Genomic DNA, 15,548 nt, shown 5'->3' with positions numbered 1-15,548 from the left:
GTCTCTATGAGAGAAGAGAATGAAGTAGCCAAGCAGTATGGAGAGAGAGCAAGAGGGAATTGGGAAGGGAGAAATGAGCAAGTGACTTGCAAAACACTAGAGGAGGAGACTAACACCATGGAAGGTGGCTGGCAGACTGAGGTTGTGAAATAGCTGGAAGATGACATGCAAAGCACAGCAATAAAGTCAGTTCCCATTTCCATCAGAATTGACTGTAGGAGGGAAATAAATGGGAAGAGAAGGATTACACCAGCTACAAAAAGTATTTGGCTTCCAGAAAGGACAAAATCCTTTATTGTATCAAAATCAATTAAAATTGTATTGAAGGCTTTTCCATATAATCATTGCCAGAGAGTTAATTTGCCAAGGGGCTGATAGGGCTCCCTCATTGCCAGTGACAAGAGTGATAGTGGTCTCACGGGATAACCTGGTAGAATTTGATACGCACAGCAGAAGTAAACGTTTAAGATCATGAACTGTGTCTTTGCTACAGCAGTATAGCCCTCGAGCAGCATTACTGTGTGACTGTTTAATCTCTCTGTACCCACTGTGGCAGTGTTCATCTCTGGCTCCGAAGGGTGTCCTGCAAATGACATGCATTCCTCTTTGTGTCCTGTTCCATCTTTGCACAGTAGGATTATAGAGGTAAAGGTAGAATTGGCTTATTACTGTGAGTATGCAGATATCACAGGGTTATCAGTAGAGTTAGTGTTTAGTGCTCCTGGCATGTATCTGTCTTGTATCTAATGGGCTGAATTTGCAAGTAATGTGAGCGAAGGGATGCCTTTAATATAACTTCAAGACATCAAGCCTCTATTTTGTTTTGAGGTGCTGGTTTAAAAATCCATGTGTTGAACTTGTTTTTACTAGCTATTCTTTCATTATCAAAAAATGCCTGTAGTCCCTGCAGTTCCTGCAGTTGCTGGGGAAAAAAATTTACCTCACTGAATAACCTAAGTATTGCAAGAGGTATCTGCTTGAGATGAAAGCCTGTAAATATGGAATTTTCTTCCTCTCCTGTCACAAGTATGGTCCTTTTATTCATTGTCCCTTTGGGTCTTAATTAACGAAGGGCAGGAGGCAACTGGTTTACCTGTTTAGTGTGGTTGTGAAATCATAAGATATCAACTGTGGGCAGCTAATGTAATAAAGTGAAGTTCCCCAATGACTTTGAAAGTGCTCAGTGGAATCAAATTGCTTGCAGATCCTTTATGAGACTTTAAAAATATGAATGTTACAAATGAGTAAAAATGACCTTTTTTTTTTTTTTTTTTTATTAAAACTTATAGATATTGATGATGTCAAGAAGCACAAACCGGGTTATCTTGAGGCTACAGTTGACTGGTTCCGACTATATAAAGTCCCTGATGGTAAACCGGAAAATCAGTTTGCTTTTAACGGAGAATTTAAAGACAAGGTGAAGATAATCCAAAATTAAAGCTGCATTATTCTATTATGTGGCCTCTTTAATACATCCTAGAATTTTTGGAATTGTAAAGGAGGAGGTTTAACAAAAAGAATTATATGAGGGATGTTTGAATACAATTTATTAGGCTAGGAATAAATAATGTTTGCTGTTTTCCATTTTATTCAGGGAAAATGCATAGGTTACTAAAGGAAATCTGCAAAAAAAAATTCAGTCCTAATCCTGACAAGACTTACACACACATCTGTGTGTATGTGTAGGGTTTTTTCACAGCATTTTCATTTTCCCTGACAGAAGAATGAACAGATTGTCTTTTCAGGTATTTTTTCAGTCCTGATTGATAACTTTTCCTGACATTCTTTTCAGGCTATGCGGTATAAGACAGACAGTGGGTTGCAGATTTTTTCATACTTGGTATTTGCTCAAGGTATACTTTTTCCTGATAATTCTATGTAAAAACATTTGAACTAGTTTTGGGGTTGAAAGCTGAAAAAGTATTTTCCCCTTTTTTTTTAAAAAATGAATGGCATTTTAAACTATCTACAGTAAAAATGGCCAGTGTTTGAAAGGAGAGTGGACCTGGGAATAGACCTTGCTGAAGAAAATACCTGGATTTTTCTAGAGGAAATTGTGTGTGATTTGAGTAAAAACGCTTTGCAAATCGTGTATTGCACATTCTCTGTAGACTATTTTTGGCAAAGAATCACAGGTTCCTACTGAATGATGTCCATGTGTCAGCTAGTTCAACCTTGCAGTGTGCTATCAAAGTTATAAAATGCCTTCTAACCAGCACAAGCAACTTCACGTGTTTTGTCTGGTAAAAGGGATGCCCTGACTCCCCTCTGCATAAAACTGTCTTTTAAGTCAATGAAACTTAGAGTTCTAAGGTTTGATAACCTGATCTTTCTCCTGTTCTCCCAGGAACTGCTCTTGGAGGTTTTCCTGCTCTGTAAAGCAGAGTGTTGCTCTGTAGCAACAGTTTAACAGTATATTCCTGTCAGGCCATTGGAGTTCAGGCTTGAGGCACTAAATGCCCTGCGATGGCTGGTTTGGAGCGCTGGAATAATTCTCAAGCATTTCTAGAGACCCAGGATGTGGTGAGGCAGCCATGGCTGTGCTCCAGCAGCGCTGGTGAAGTTCACAATGTTCCAGTGGCATTTTGCCAAGTCACTCCTTGTTAGGAAATGTGAATGTTAGGTTGGCAGCTTTTTGCAAACCAGTCAAGATACCATCATCTGGATGCTTAGGGCTTATTTTACTTTTTTTTTTTTTTGAAGCTTTTTCATCACCAGCCGCCCCCAATATGACTTTTTGTTTTAAACAAAAACTGCTAAGCAGCTGATATGTTACATTGTTGCAAATGCTTAAGTATATGATTGGGCAATTAATGAAGTAAATGCAAATTTTGCCACTAGAGGGGAAACCTTAACTCTGACCCTGATGTGCACGTGTAACAGAGGAGTCATAGCTCATGTGCTTTGTCCATTTAGGACCTGTTAGTTTTCTACAGCTGTAGGTGTCTGCTTAGCATTTAGCGCTGATTTCATTTTTTTTGTGCAGCCTTCATGTTTACTGGCTGCAGACTAAGGGCAAGTCCTGAATGTGTTGCCAGTGTATTTGACAGATAGTGAAGTTTGTTTCTTTTCATAAAAAGGGTGTTATATTTTCCAGAAATTGTTTTAATAAACTTGTTCTGTGGCTTTTTTTCTGTTTAATAACATTTTAATTCATAAAACTTTTCCTTGATGTAAACTAGGATTTTGCTGTTGAAATTATTAAATCCACCCATGAATACTGGAAAGCTTTGCTTCATAAAAAAGCTGATGGAGGTACTATTAAGTGGTAAGCATCTAGTCACGTCTTTTCCTCTTTGTATTGGGCTAGTACTGGTGGTGGTATTCAACGTGTGGCAGCTGTGCATGAACCACTTAGATTTTTTACTTTAAGATGACTGGAATACTCATGGTTTTGATTGATAATTAATTTATAATAGACTATGATTGACTAATTGCACCTTGAATGATGATGATTTAATGGTAAGTGGTTCCAAAAAAAATATTGATGGTATCAAAGTGACATAGATTAATTCAACTTTCCAGAAATGGCCCCAGAGTATTTGTTTGGGATCATTCTGGGAGAATCTCAGTATCCCATGCAAATCCTCTTGTCACTGTTTATTCCATCCTTCAGTGCTGCATTGCTGTGTTGCAAAATTCTTTTGCAGCTTAGCATTCCATATTTTTAAGTTGTTCTCTGGAATGAGAGAACGAAATTATTGTTCTTTACTAGTCTTTGGCCTAATCTAAATTAAAATGGACTTTATTGAGCTCTCTGGATTGGTTTGCATTGGCAATTCTGGCACCAGAGGCTTTGAAGAGCAGGCAGTTGTCTTTGCCTGGTGCTTTCCAAGGGGTGTAGACTGCCATTAGCTAAACCAGAGGGCAAAGGCTGTGGGGGAAGCTGTGCTGAGGTAGTTACTATTGTCTTCTACTTTATTGGGAAAATGTGACATTCTCTCTCCATTTCTTGGAGTTGGTTGAACACCTTAGCAGTTGGACAGGTTAGTAGTTCCATTTTAGCATGGCAGGAATACTGTAGGATAATATTCAAGTTTTGGTCTTGATCGTTTCAGAGGCGCTTTGAGCTTCATCTTGATGAAATTAAAAAGTTGCAGTCGTGCTTTGAGGAATTGAACTTCTTGCAGTTTACTGTGTAGGATGTTAAAAACTCATGACCAAACTCACAGTCTGAAAGGATATATATTCATAGGGAAATGTTTCTGCAAAGTATTTGGTCCCAGAATTTGTCTACTCTCTGGAGGCAGTACAGGTATCTGCTGTATGTTGGCGAAGAATTCTGACCTGTTTTTTCCTTCTTGTTAGATACTGCAGGCACACTACTGCAAACCAAGGGTGGCCTGCCACAGAATCTGGCCATCCTTCCAAGACACAAGAGACAGGGGGAATATTCACACCATCTGTCCTAGCCATCTAGGTGTTCTTCAACTCCCTCAGGAAGTGCCAGTTTATCTCTACTGACTTTTTGGGAGGATATAGTTTCTTAGCTGTGGTCCTCTGAACTGTACCCAAGTTAGCTGTCAGAAGCACTGAGTATGATCACTGCTTGCATTAATATAGAATGTATAGCCTAAAAACCCTCTCAAACCCAAAGAAACAAAGAACACCCCTCCACACCCCTGTTCCCTTCCAGCATTACTGGGTACTTCGTGACTTCCTCATTTCTTGCAGGTACACATTTCTGAGCTCTATATGTGAAGGTGGTTTTTTTCCATAGGTGTTTAATTGTGCATGTCTCTTTTCCACTGATTGATCAAACAGGTTTAAAATTTTTTTTTTCAGCACAAATGTTCTGGTGAGTGGCAGCCCATTTTGTTGCAGTGAGGAGATTGCCCGATCGATTGTGCAGTCGGTAAGGATAATATTTACTTTTTTTCCCACCTTTTTTAAAAAGTGATTAATAGGAGAAGAAGATTCAGAACTCCAAAACCAAAATAAAGTAGCTAAACTGAAATGGTCTTAAACAAAAATTTAAGGCATAAAGTAAAAAGAAGAGCACAGAGGTTGTGGGGGAAATATAAACATTATAATATAAACCTTTCATTATAGTGGTCCAATTGTGCTTTCTGGCAGGTTCATTACTGTTCTGGTGGGATTTTTTGGGTTTTTTTTTTTTTTTTTCTCCCTCTGCAGTGCTGTTTCTTCTGATCCTGAATAGCAAGATGGACTGCTATTTGTATCTAGCCTGCTGTCTTCTCTGTCTCCCCTGTTGCCATGAGTTACCACCCAGTGTTAGAACTCATTGACTAGCTAACTGTAGTCCCTAATCACTAAAGGGATCCTTTGTTTGTCTGCTTGCATAATTAAATGCATTGCTGTAAGAGAGGGGGATGCTTTTTTCAATGTTTCTTAAAGAATGCCTGTCATATTCTGGAAATTAACATAAAACTAAAACGTGCAGATTTCCTGTTCAGGCAAGAAAAATGTCCTGCAGGTCTGATGCTTTCATGTGCAAATGCTAGTGGAGGAGAATTTCTTCCATTTTAAAATATGATCATTTGGATGCCAGAAATTAAGCAAAGTTACCAGAAATTACATGGAGAAAAGTACCCCCAAATGTTACTTTTTTTTTTTTTTCTAAAAAACATATGCCGTGATTGAGCCTGTGCTCACGACCACATGAGCATGGCAGGTATTTTGCACATGTGCGTGGCTGCCTGAGCAGCCAGCGTTTTGTCCCAGCAGTCACAGTGATTATGCAAGTTAAGGTGTCAAAGGAGTGGTCCACTGTCTGTGCAGTTAGCATTCCAACAGCATTTCCAGTAAGAATGTGTTGTCCTGGGTGGTGTTTTGTCATAAGCAAATAAGACTGTCAGTTGCAAAGAAAAGTTAGTTTAAGTCATAAAGAAGCATCAAACCTGTTTTTCCTATTCAGGTCTCTTACTTTCAGCACTTCTTTAAAAGTACCTTTATGGTTGCACTTGTGAATGTTGATTAATGGGACTGTAAGTTTTACATGATGAAAAGTTCATTTTGGAATTCAAATATGTATTTAGACATGTCAGTGTCAGCTATAAGTATATATATATGCTTATATTTTTTTATATATATATAAGCTATATATCCTCTGTACTTTCAAATTTACAGTAATTTTTAGTGAGTGTTTAAATGGAACTAAAATTTCAGGTTCAAATGTATTTGGATGGCGACAAACCTCCAAAGGAATATTTCCTTTTGTGTTCTGTGCTGTTTGTACCTTGAAGCATAATTATCTGTTTAAATTGGCAGTATCTGTTATTTTGTCTCTTAATATCAAACAAAATTTTTCCTGTTTTTTGGGGTGGAGGTTAGTAAAATCAGTTTATGAAATAGGTACCTTGTATCAAACGTTAATATCTTTTTTATTATGAGCACTTGCCTTCTTATCAAATATTATCTCTTCCTGGCTTTTTTGTGCCTCACATTATTTTCTTTAAGTGATACTGTGTTTGTGAAGTTGTCATCATATACTCCTTTCCATCATTGTGTTTCAGTTCAGTCTAAGTATTTTAATTGTGTCTTTGTAGGGTACTGTCTCTTGGTACTTTTTGGTCAGGGAAAAGATGCAATAGTCTTTTAAATACTGTTCATACTGAATACAGTTTCTAATCTATGATAACTAAAAAAAGTAAAATGATCTTGAAATATGGATGATAGACAGTCAAACTCTAAATATAAGCAGGGAGGTTGACTTACACATTTTAAGCAGGTATCTTTTTGTCTGGTACACTACACTGCCCACTTTGGTTGTCAGGCATTCATCTCTTTCATACTGAAGTGAAAGTACGTGAGAGTTGGCTGTAGAATTTTAATGGCTGTGGTAATTGTAAATGAAGGCTGCCTGTGTCTGTCTGGAGCTTTTTTTTGTTTGTGCTTTTTCTTTTTTTTAAACTAAAAGCAGATACATTTTCTACTAACTTATGTCCATCTATTAAGTTCTGGATAAAAACCGAAGAATGAAATGCGAGGTAGAGATTTTGTATGCAAGTACAGTGAGAAACATATTTCAGCTACTGCAAAATTTCTGAGCTACTTGTGTAGTGAGAGCTCGTTCCCTGCAGTTCTGTTTCCTGGGTCAGACTCCAGTTACGGAATTTTTGAGTTGACTGATAATTACCTTAAATTGGATATATTGAGTTCTCAAAAAAACCCACCACCACCCCCAAAAAAAACCTAAACCAAAAGGCTGCACTCAGTATTGTTATGAACCAATTTTCACGGTGAACAAGAAAACTATAACTAAGAATCAAATAGAAAACAAACAAATCCTTCCAAATGCTTACCAAATTGTGCATTAAACAGAATTTCATATAGATTTTGATTGGGTAGTTCCCAAGGTAGTCCTGTTGATTTCAGTAGGATTTATTGTGCTGTTATTTGACCTTTCATTATTTTACAGGTGTGGGACTAGAATGGCTTGTCTGTGGTAGGGAATTTCCATTCTACTGAGTTAGTTTCTAGATGGTGGGCATGCATACTGTCATCTATATTGGTGGCAAACTAGGAATGATTCTACAGCTGGTGAAGTTGCCATGTCCAGTCAATTCCAAAGGGGTAGAAGATAATATGTGCATATGGAAACACATACTGAACATTTGAACCAGATAAAATTACACTTAGCCCCCTGCAACCACAAACCCAGTTGAGTTTTAACACTAGGTGGTGAAAATATCTAGCATTCTCTAGCCTCTGAATATTGTTTCATCTCTGTTTCAGCTCCAATGTTAGTATATGTTGAAAACTAAACCCAGGAGGAATAGAGCTGAATGTGCTAGTGCTAAGATGTAGTGTTTATTTCTGGCTTTTAAGTGTTGCCATCTGTAAAACTGACCAGGACAGCCAAACTTTTGTTTAACATTAATTCTGAGAACTGCTTGCTCACTTGCTCTGTGAAGAAGCTGCTGAGGACTTTGCAAGTTGGAAAATCTCCAAGACAATCTATATATAGTTAGTAGAGCAGTGTTTCTCAGACTTATCACATAATTCTTCCCTTATAGTACTGGAAAGTGAACTAGGAAAGCTTGGCTAGATGAAGTCTCTTCTGATAAAATGCAGAACAGTGTCTTACAGGGGAGAATATTTGTTTTTTCCTGATAATTTAAAAAATCTCCAACAAAATTTGAATCTGCATGCTTACTAATGTGTTTCAAATAATTAAGATCTAAGCAGGAAAGTCTGTTAACTACCTTTCTCCCTACATGTTTTCTGTGAGTACATTTCCATTTGGGACTTAGAAGCAGGATTTTCTGTTCAGTGGTCAGTTCTGAAACAAAAGATTGGTGGGGGGTTTTGGTCTGGGTTTTCTGGGGGGATTTTGTGTGTTTGTTTTTAAAATGTATTTATTTATTTATTTGTTTGGGTTTTTTAAACTGGTGTTCCACATGAAAGGGTTGTGTAGTGAAGAGATTCCTGGTTCAGTGGGATGAGTTTTTGATCTGTTCCTGGTGGGAAGGTGCTGAGTCCTTATCTCAAACTTCCTGAGCAGTTATCCCAGAAGTGGCAGGCACCTGGTTATGCATGGTGACCACTGGTTCTCCCTGCCTTATGAGTTAAAGCTTGGTTTTACTGGAAAGAGAGGGGATGATCTGGTGTTAAGGCCTGGAAGACACTTTCCATAGAATACAAGAGCTCTCGATCCCCCTGTGTAAGAAGTCAGGAAAGGATGGTAAGAGACCAGCGTGGACAAGTCCAAGACCTGCTGGTCAAAATAAAGGGCAAGAAGGAAACGCACAGAAACTGGAATCAGGGACAGGTATCCTGGGAAGAGTATAGAGACGTTGCCCAGTTGTATAGGGGCAGCATCAGGAAGGCCAAGGCATGGCTGGAGCTGAGCTTGTCAAGGGATGCAAAGAATAATAATGGCTTCTATAGGTATGTCAGCCAGAAAAGGAAGGTCAAAGGAAGCGTACCCCCCTGATGAACATGACTGGCAAACAAGTAACAATGGCAAAGGAGAAGGCTGAGGTACTCGACAACTTTTTTAACTCAGTCTTCACTGGCAGCCTTTCTTCCCACACCTCTTGAGTGGATGGACCTCAAGGCAGGGACTGGGGGAGCAAAGTCCCTCTCACCGTAAAAGAAGATCAAGTTCACGACTGCCCGAGGAACTTGAACATACGTAAGTCTATGGCACCTGATGAGATGTATCGCAGAGTCCTGAGGGAATTGGCAGATGTAGTTGCCAAGCCACACTCTTATGATATTTGAAAAGTCATGGCAGTCAGGTGAAGTCCCTGGTGACTGGAAAAAGGAAAACATTGCACACATTTTTAAAAAGGGTTGAAAGGAGCACCCTGAGAACTACCAACCTGTCAGCCTCATCTCTGTGCCTGGGAAGATCATGGAACAGATCCTCCTAGAAGCTATGATAAGTCACATGGAGAACAGGGAGGTGGTTTGAGACAGCCAGCATGGCTTCACCAAGGGCAAGTCTTGCTTGACCAACCTGTGGCCTTCTATGATGAACTGCGTCAGTGGAGAAGGGAAGAGCTATGGATGTCATCTATCTGAACTCTGTAAGGCCTTTGACACGGTCTACCACAACATCCTTCTCTCTAAATGGGAGAGATATGGATTTGATGGGTGGACTGTTTGGTGGATGAGGAGTTGGCTGGATGGTCACATCCAGAGAGTAGTGGTCAACGGCTCAATGTCCAGATGGAGGTCAGTGATGAGTGGTGTCCCTCGGGGGTCTGTACTGGGACCAGTACTGTTTAATATCTTCATCAGTGACATAGACAGTGGGATCGAGTGCACCCTCAGCAGGTTTGCAGATGACACCAAGCTGAGTGGTGCAGTTGACACGCCTGAGGGACAGGATGCCATCCAGAGGGACCTGGACAAGCTCGAGAAGTGGGTCCATGTGAACCTCATGAGGTTCAACAAGGCCAAGTGCAAGGTCCTGCACATGGGTCGGGGCAACCCCCAGAATCAATACAGGTGAGGGGATGAAGGGATTGAGAGCAGCCCTGCCGAGAAGGACCTGGGGGTACTGCTGGATGAAAAACTGGACATGAGCCAGCAATGTGCACTCGCAGCCCAGAAAGCCAACCGTGTCCTGGGCTGCATCAAGAGAAGTGTGGCCAGCAGGTCAAGGGAGGGGATTCTCCCCCTCTACTCCGCTCTGGTGAGACCCCACCTGCAGTGCTGTGTCCAGCTCTGGAGTTCTCAGCACAGGAAAGACATGGACTTGTTCAAGTGGGTCCAGAGGACCCCACAAAAATGATCAGAGGGATGAAACGCCTCTCCTATGAGGACAGGTTGGGAGAGTTGGGGTTGTTCAGCCTGAAGAAGAGAAAGCTCCAGGGAGACCTTATTGCAGCCTTTCAATACTTAAAGGGGGCTTATAAAAAGTCTGTCCCCATCTATCTTGTTAGGGCCTGTAGTGATAGTACAGGGGGCAATGGTGTTAAACTAAAAGAGGGTAGATTCAGACTAGCTATAAGGAAGAAGTATTTTACAATGAGGGTGGTGAAACACTGGAACAGGTTGCCCAGAGAGATGGTAGAAGCCCCATTGCTGGAAACATTTAAAGCCAGGTTGGACGAGGCTTGATTTAGTGGAAGGTGTCCCTGCTCGTTGCAAGGGGTTGGACTAGATGATCTTTAAAGGTCCCTTCCAACCCAAACTATTCCATGATTTTTTAAGACCTGGATTACGTTTGTCATACTGGCACATCCTTTCAAGACCAGTCCCACAACCTGCCCTGTGCAGGTAATTATCCTAGCTAAAGTGAGAAAAAGAATACTGTTTTTCCCTTCCCTCCTCACAGGCTTTGACCTGTTCTTCAGTGGATCAAGCCCTGTGCCTGCTTGAAGGCAGGCAGGCTCGTGAGGGAATTTCACACCAACACAGCGCAGTTTGAGTGCTGCACTGTGCTAAGCCTGGCCTTGTGGCTTCTGGGTCAGTTTGCCTGCCTGCAGGATACTGCAGAGTTTTCATTAATGTCTTCACATGCCATTAAGTAGTGGCATGAAGTTCTGTTGGTGTGGAAGACATGGGTGGTAACTGGCAGCTTTGTTCTCCTGAAGCTTCAAACAGCTGCAAACCCTGCTTTTGAGGTTGTTTCTTTTTTGTATAGTTCACCTAAGTGATTACTCCTGGGGTTATCTGCTTGGGTAAGCGAACTTGGGGTGGGCTTGTGTCATGGCAAAGGCTAACAGCCACATGTTTTTTGCATTTGGTTTGTGTGTATGAGTGAGCGTCGCAGGATTGCTTGTCTGAGGTGCTCTCTGCTTCTTTCCGATCAGTTATGTCAGTTGGAAAACTTGTATGTGAGGAGCTGATGGAAGGGTAGTGGAGGATTGTTGCTATGCAAATAACTAACATCCTCGTCATGAGACAGGTTGCTTCCAGCTGGTGTTAAAACTAGCTTTAATTTTGTCCTTTAAGTAATAGCACAAGACATGCTGTGTAATACTGCAATTGAGTAGTGGTGTATCCAGCTTTGAAATGGAGACTTACAGACCTACATTTTAAAATTTGTCACTTTCCACAGAACTGAATCCTGCTCTGTCAAAATGTGGTTGTAAAAGAGTTTAATTACACATTTATTTAAAAGATTTGCATATATGTAATGTAAATTTTGTGTGTGTATATATATTCACATGCATACCTTTATACTGCAACATGTATAGTAATGTAATTGGAAAGGCATTTTTATTCTTTAGTATGTAAGCAACAAATCGTGTTATCCTCAAAGACAATACAGTAGGAAAATCTCCCTTTATGTTAGGTAAGATGTTAATCTGTCACTTATTATTAGTGTGTTTGTTTTGTCATTTGTGAGCAATCAAGAAATATGTAAAGTAGTTATAGGGGGAAAAAGGGAAAGTCTACAAGGTAGAGCATTTCCTGTGGGGGCAACAGAAAGTTCTGTTTTTATTAATATCACTTGACTTTAGCAGTAAAATAGCTTTGAGTTTGGGTGCTACCTCTGAAACTTTAACTAAACACTGATATGTTGGTTTGGTCTTTTGTTTGTGTTTTTTTTTTTTTTTTTATTCAGGCACCAGTGCCTGTGAATGGAGATTGTGTTTCCCCAGAAGGTACGTTTTTCCCCAAATGCCATGTGATTTATTTAATTGTTTGCTTTTAAAAATTGACATAAAAACTGTTGTGTTGAAAAAAAGTGGGTTTGTGCATATGAGAATGATGATAGTTATATTCTGTCAGACTGTAACGCCTGTCCCCTTTTAGATAGAACATGGACAGAAAATCATGGATGGTTTGCGGGAGATTAGTTTTGAGTATGAGTGAAAGTGTAGTCCACATAAAAAAGATGAGAAGACTAAATTTTTCTGTCACTGATCATGGAAGGCAAATGCATGACATTTATCCTTTTTAAAGGAGAAAGGTTGCTTTGTTTGCCTTAGTTTTTGTCATTCCTCACAGTAGCTAACTAATCAGATAAACAGCCCCTTTTCCTAGAAGTGACATAGCGATATTTAATTTTCAAGTGTAAGTTCTAAAGACAAAATTCTGTCTTTCACTGTTATGACTGTTTCTCATGCTAACAGAACATGTGTTTTTGGTCAAGAAATAAGAATGCATCCTACATATTCATTTTTGTTAACTACTTTTAAAAAAAAAAAAAAAGATTTTTCTACTGGCAGGAACTATAGAGAAGATGTACGTGCTTTTTGAGATAGAGGGAGTTACAGAAATGCTAAGAGAAACAGTCATGAGTCAAGTTCCAGACTGTTTGCAAAGTAACATCTGTGTAAGCCATGTCATGGGAAAACAAGTTGCATTCCATTTGCCCTTATATGGTATGCCAGTAAATAGCATTTCTTTACTGAAGTACTACATCTCAGACCTCTGACAGACAACTAAACATAATCTGCCTGATCTTTGATGTTTTCCAGGGATGGTCAACTCAGTGTTGTAACTCGTTGCAGGATTGTTTCAGCCAAAGTGTTGAAGTGGACAGATACTATTTTGGGGCTGTGCTTTACATAGGCTGGGGGTAGAGCTCACCCAGAAGTATTGTTGTGGGAGGGAAGATAGCTGAAAGGGCAGAATGGTGCTTTTTCAAGTGTTTGTGTCTGGCTAGTTGTATAGAACTAATATAATTCTTGATGTCTATTTTTTTTTTGTTTTAGTTGATTCCTGGCACTTTTTTCCCAAGTGATCGTCAGTGTTCTGAAGCTGCTTCATCACATCTTAAAGTCATCCCTTTTTTGAAGACAGGCAAAAGCACTAATTGTTGGGTTCCTGTTGAAACAACTTTTCAACTTGTGTAAACTTCCATGTAAATAAACACTGACATTATAAAATGAATGTTTCCGTTCTATGTCTTTCTTTGTGCAGGGTGGAGCAGAGGGAAGAGGAATACTTGCTTGTTTGTTTCTGAATCTCAGAACTCCAGAATTGCTTTTATGCACTCATGAAGTGTAGTATCAAATGAGATGGGAGATAAGGTGTCTTCAACCTTGTTCTCCAGATTTTGGAATAATCCAGCCATCAGGTGCATAGAAGACTCTGTTAATTTGTATCTTAGGGCTTGTCTGGCCACCCTGACTGTAATCCTTTTCAAGTAAACAACAATCTTTAATACGCTTAGCAGTTTACCATGTATATGACTGTGTGCTGTTTTGTGTTCACTTCTGTGCCCAGTTTTCTTTGCATGCTTTGTCGAGTTAGGAGCAGAGCATGCTTGCTTTAAAAAAAACAAATACAACTTCACTCCAAAGAGTGCTTCAACTAGGAAGGGCTAATGCCATAACAATTGAAGTAAGGATGCACGTGTGCTCACTGTAATACATCCTGTTTTGATAACTTCTGTGTTTCATCACACAGGAAGGACTTTCCTTATGGAAAGCTTCCGTTTTTAGAATTCTGTATGCCTGAAGGCTTTTGATAGTTCATTCAGTGAGACAAGATTGTTAAAATCTATAGAACTGAGCTTTGAGCTTTCATCTGCCATTTTTTCTACTTCAGGATTATATCTGACCTGTCTGTACCCATGGTGTTCATTAAAAACAGAACCAAAAAAAGCCAGCTGTTAAGTAGAAAGAGAGGAAGTGTTAATATAGACAGACAACTTTATCCAGCTTGTTACTGAGACCAAAGGTGAGCATTGTATGTATGACTGAAACAAAAGGTTAATATTGCTGCCACATGATGGAAATGGAGGATAAAGAACTGAAAAAGTTAGGCTGTGGCTTCCCATAGAGGACTAACTTTTCTTTACAAAGAGTAAGTTATTAGTAAGAAAGCTTTCACCTTTGGGAACGTTTCTTTGATTTTAGGAGATTATTTTCTTGGTTTAGAGACTTTCCTCTAGAATATTATCCAGTGTATAAGCACCAGTCAGTTGTGAAATCTTAGTCTGGGCCTCAGCACTTATGAGTAGATGGGAGTTCTCCCATCTGCAGAGTGTTTTGCATTGTTTTATATGCAGAGTTGAGGTGTGGTATGAAAAATACAACATAAACCTCAGATATTAAGGACTACTTTTTTTAAGTTAAGAGATATGTTACCTCCAACATTTACAGTACTGATTTTCCATACTTTATTTTACAGTTTAGAATTCTAAGTACATGCAGCATTATACCTACAGATGTAATAGCCTTTTTTTTTTTTTTAATAGAATAAATGTTTCCTTAGTGTCTTGGGTTCGTGTGCAGCCTTTCAGTATGAAATTACTCTGGTTAGAGGTTAGCACTTGTAGAGTGCAGAATAGCTGCTGTGTTTGTCTCTATGGTGGTACGTCTAGGAGGCTTACTGTTCTGTAAAGTGCTTAGGGACATCTGGACAATGAAGGGCACTGTGTAAAAACCACATTATCTTCCCTATACATTGGTCACTGCTGTCCTGGTTTTGATTTTTTTTTTTTAGACCTAGAATGAAAGGTGGTATGCATATGAAAAACACATATTGATTACAAACGTACCCATGCTGAACTGTCAAGAATAGGTCAGATGTTACTTCATTTTTACTTCAAATAATTTTAGTAGTTTTTTAAACTTATAACTGTATTGACAGCATGGAGTTAGAAATACAGAAGGAGAAATAAATTTCTAGATCGGAATAGACTTTGTGCAAGAAAATAACAATTAGTACTTGGGAAAGCTGAAAATTGAAGTGGTTGTGAATGTCCAATACTATCATAAATTTGAAAATGTTAAAATATTTCTTATGTGTAGAGTAGATAAACAGATGACCCTCTTGTCTTCAGACTACTTTCAACATGTGTTTATGTACGTTTTCTAAAGGTTTTTCCCAAGTGGGACAAAAAGATACACCGTTATGTGTAGCCTTGCTACTAAAATGTACTGAATGCTACTGACATGGATTTCAGAAATGAAACATAATGAAATAGCTGTGGAGAGAATGTCTGCTAATAAGAGGATTAGGGGGATGGGACAGAAAACCAATATATTTTTCAGATCTCAGGAAAAACAAGTCTGTGCAGTAAACACATTTTTTATTTTATTTTGGATTTTTTTGCAGGCTAGGTCTTCTGTTTGTCTGTATTTATATGCCTATATTGTTGTATTTAAAATTGGTTTCTTTGTAGTGGGAAGCTTAGTGTAGCAGTGTCCACGTCTCAGTTTTATGAA

General features: G+C 39.2%; 1 protein-coding gene across 1 annotated transcript in view; it reads left to right on the top strand.

Annotated features, from left to right (window-relative positions):
- Positions 1-13,263, top strand: part of PPA2 (inorganic pyrophosphatase 2) — a 38,491-nt gene extending 25,228 nt beyond the window's left edge. Inside the window, exons 8-12 of the mRNA XM_074823209.1 lie at positions 1,290-1,417; positions 3,183-3,268; positions 4,786-4,855; positions 11,990-12,029; positions 13,086-13,263. Coding sequence (XP_074679310.1) covers positions 1,290-1,417; positions 3,183-3,268; positions 4,786-4,855; positions 11,990-12,029; positions 13,086-13,114 — 353 coding nt within the window. The 3' untranslated portion in view covers positions 13,115-13,263. The remainder of the gene's footprint in view (positions 1-1,289; positions 1,418-3,182; positions 3,269-4,785; positions 4,856-11,989; positions 12,030-13,085) is intronic.
- Positions 13,264-15,548: the final 2,285 nt, after the last annotated feature.

The sequence above is a fragment of the Strix aluco genome, chromosome 4 (genome assembly GCF_031877795.1).
Source record: "Strix aluco isolate bStrAlu1 chromosome 4, bStrAlu1.hap1, whole genome shotgun sequence".
NCBI lineage: Eukaryota > Metazoa > Chordata > Aves > Strigiformes > Strigidae > Strix > Strix aluco.
This window is presented reverse-complemented; position numbering and strand designations above follow the sequence as displayed.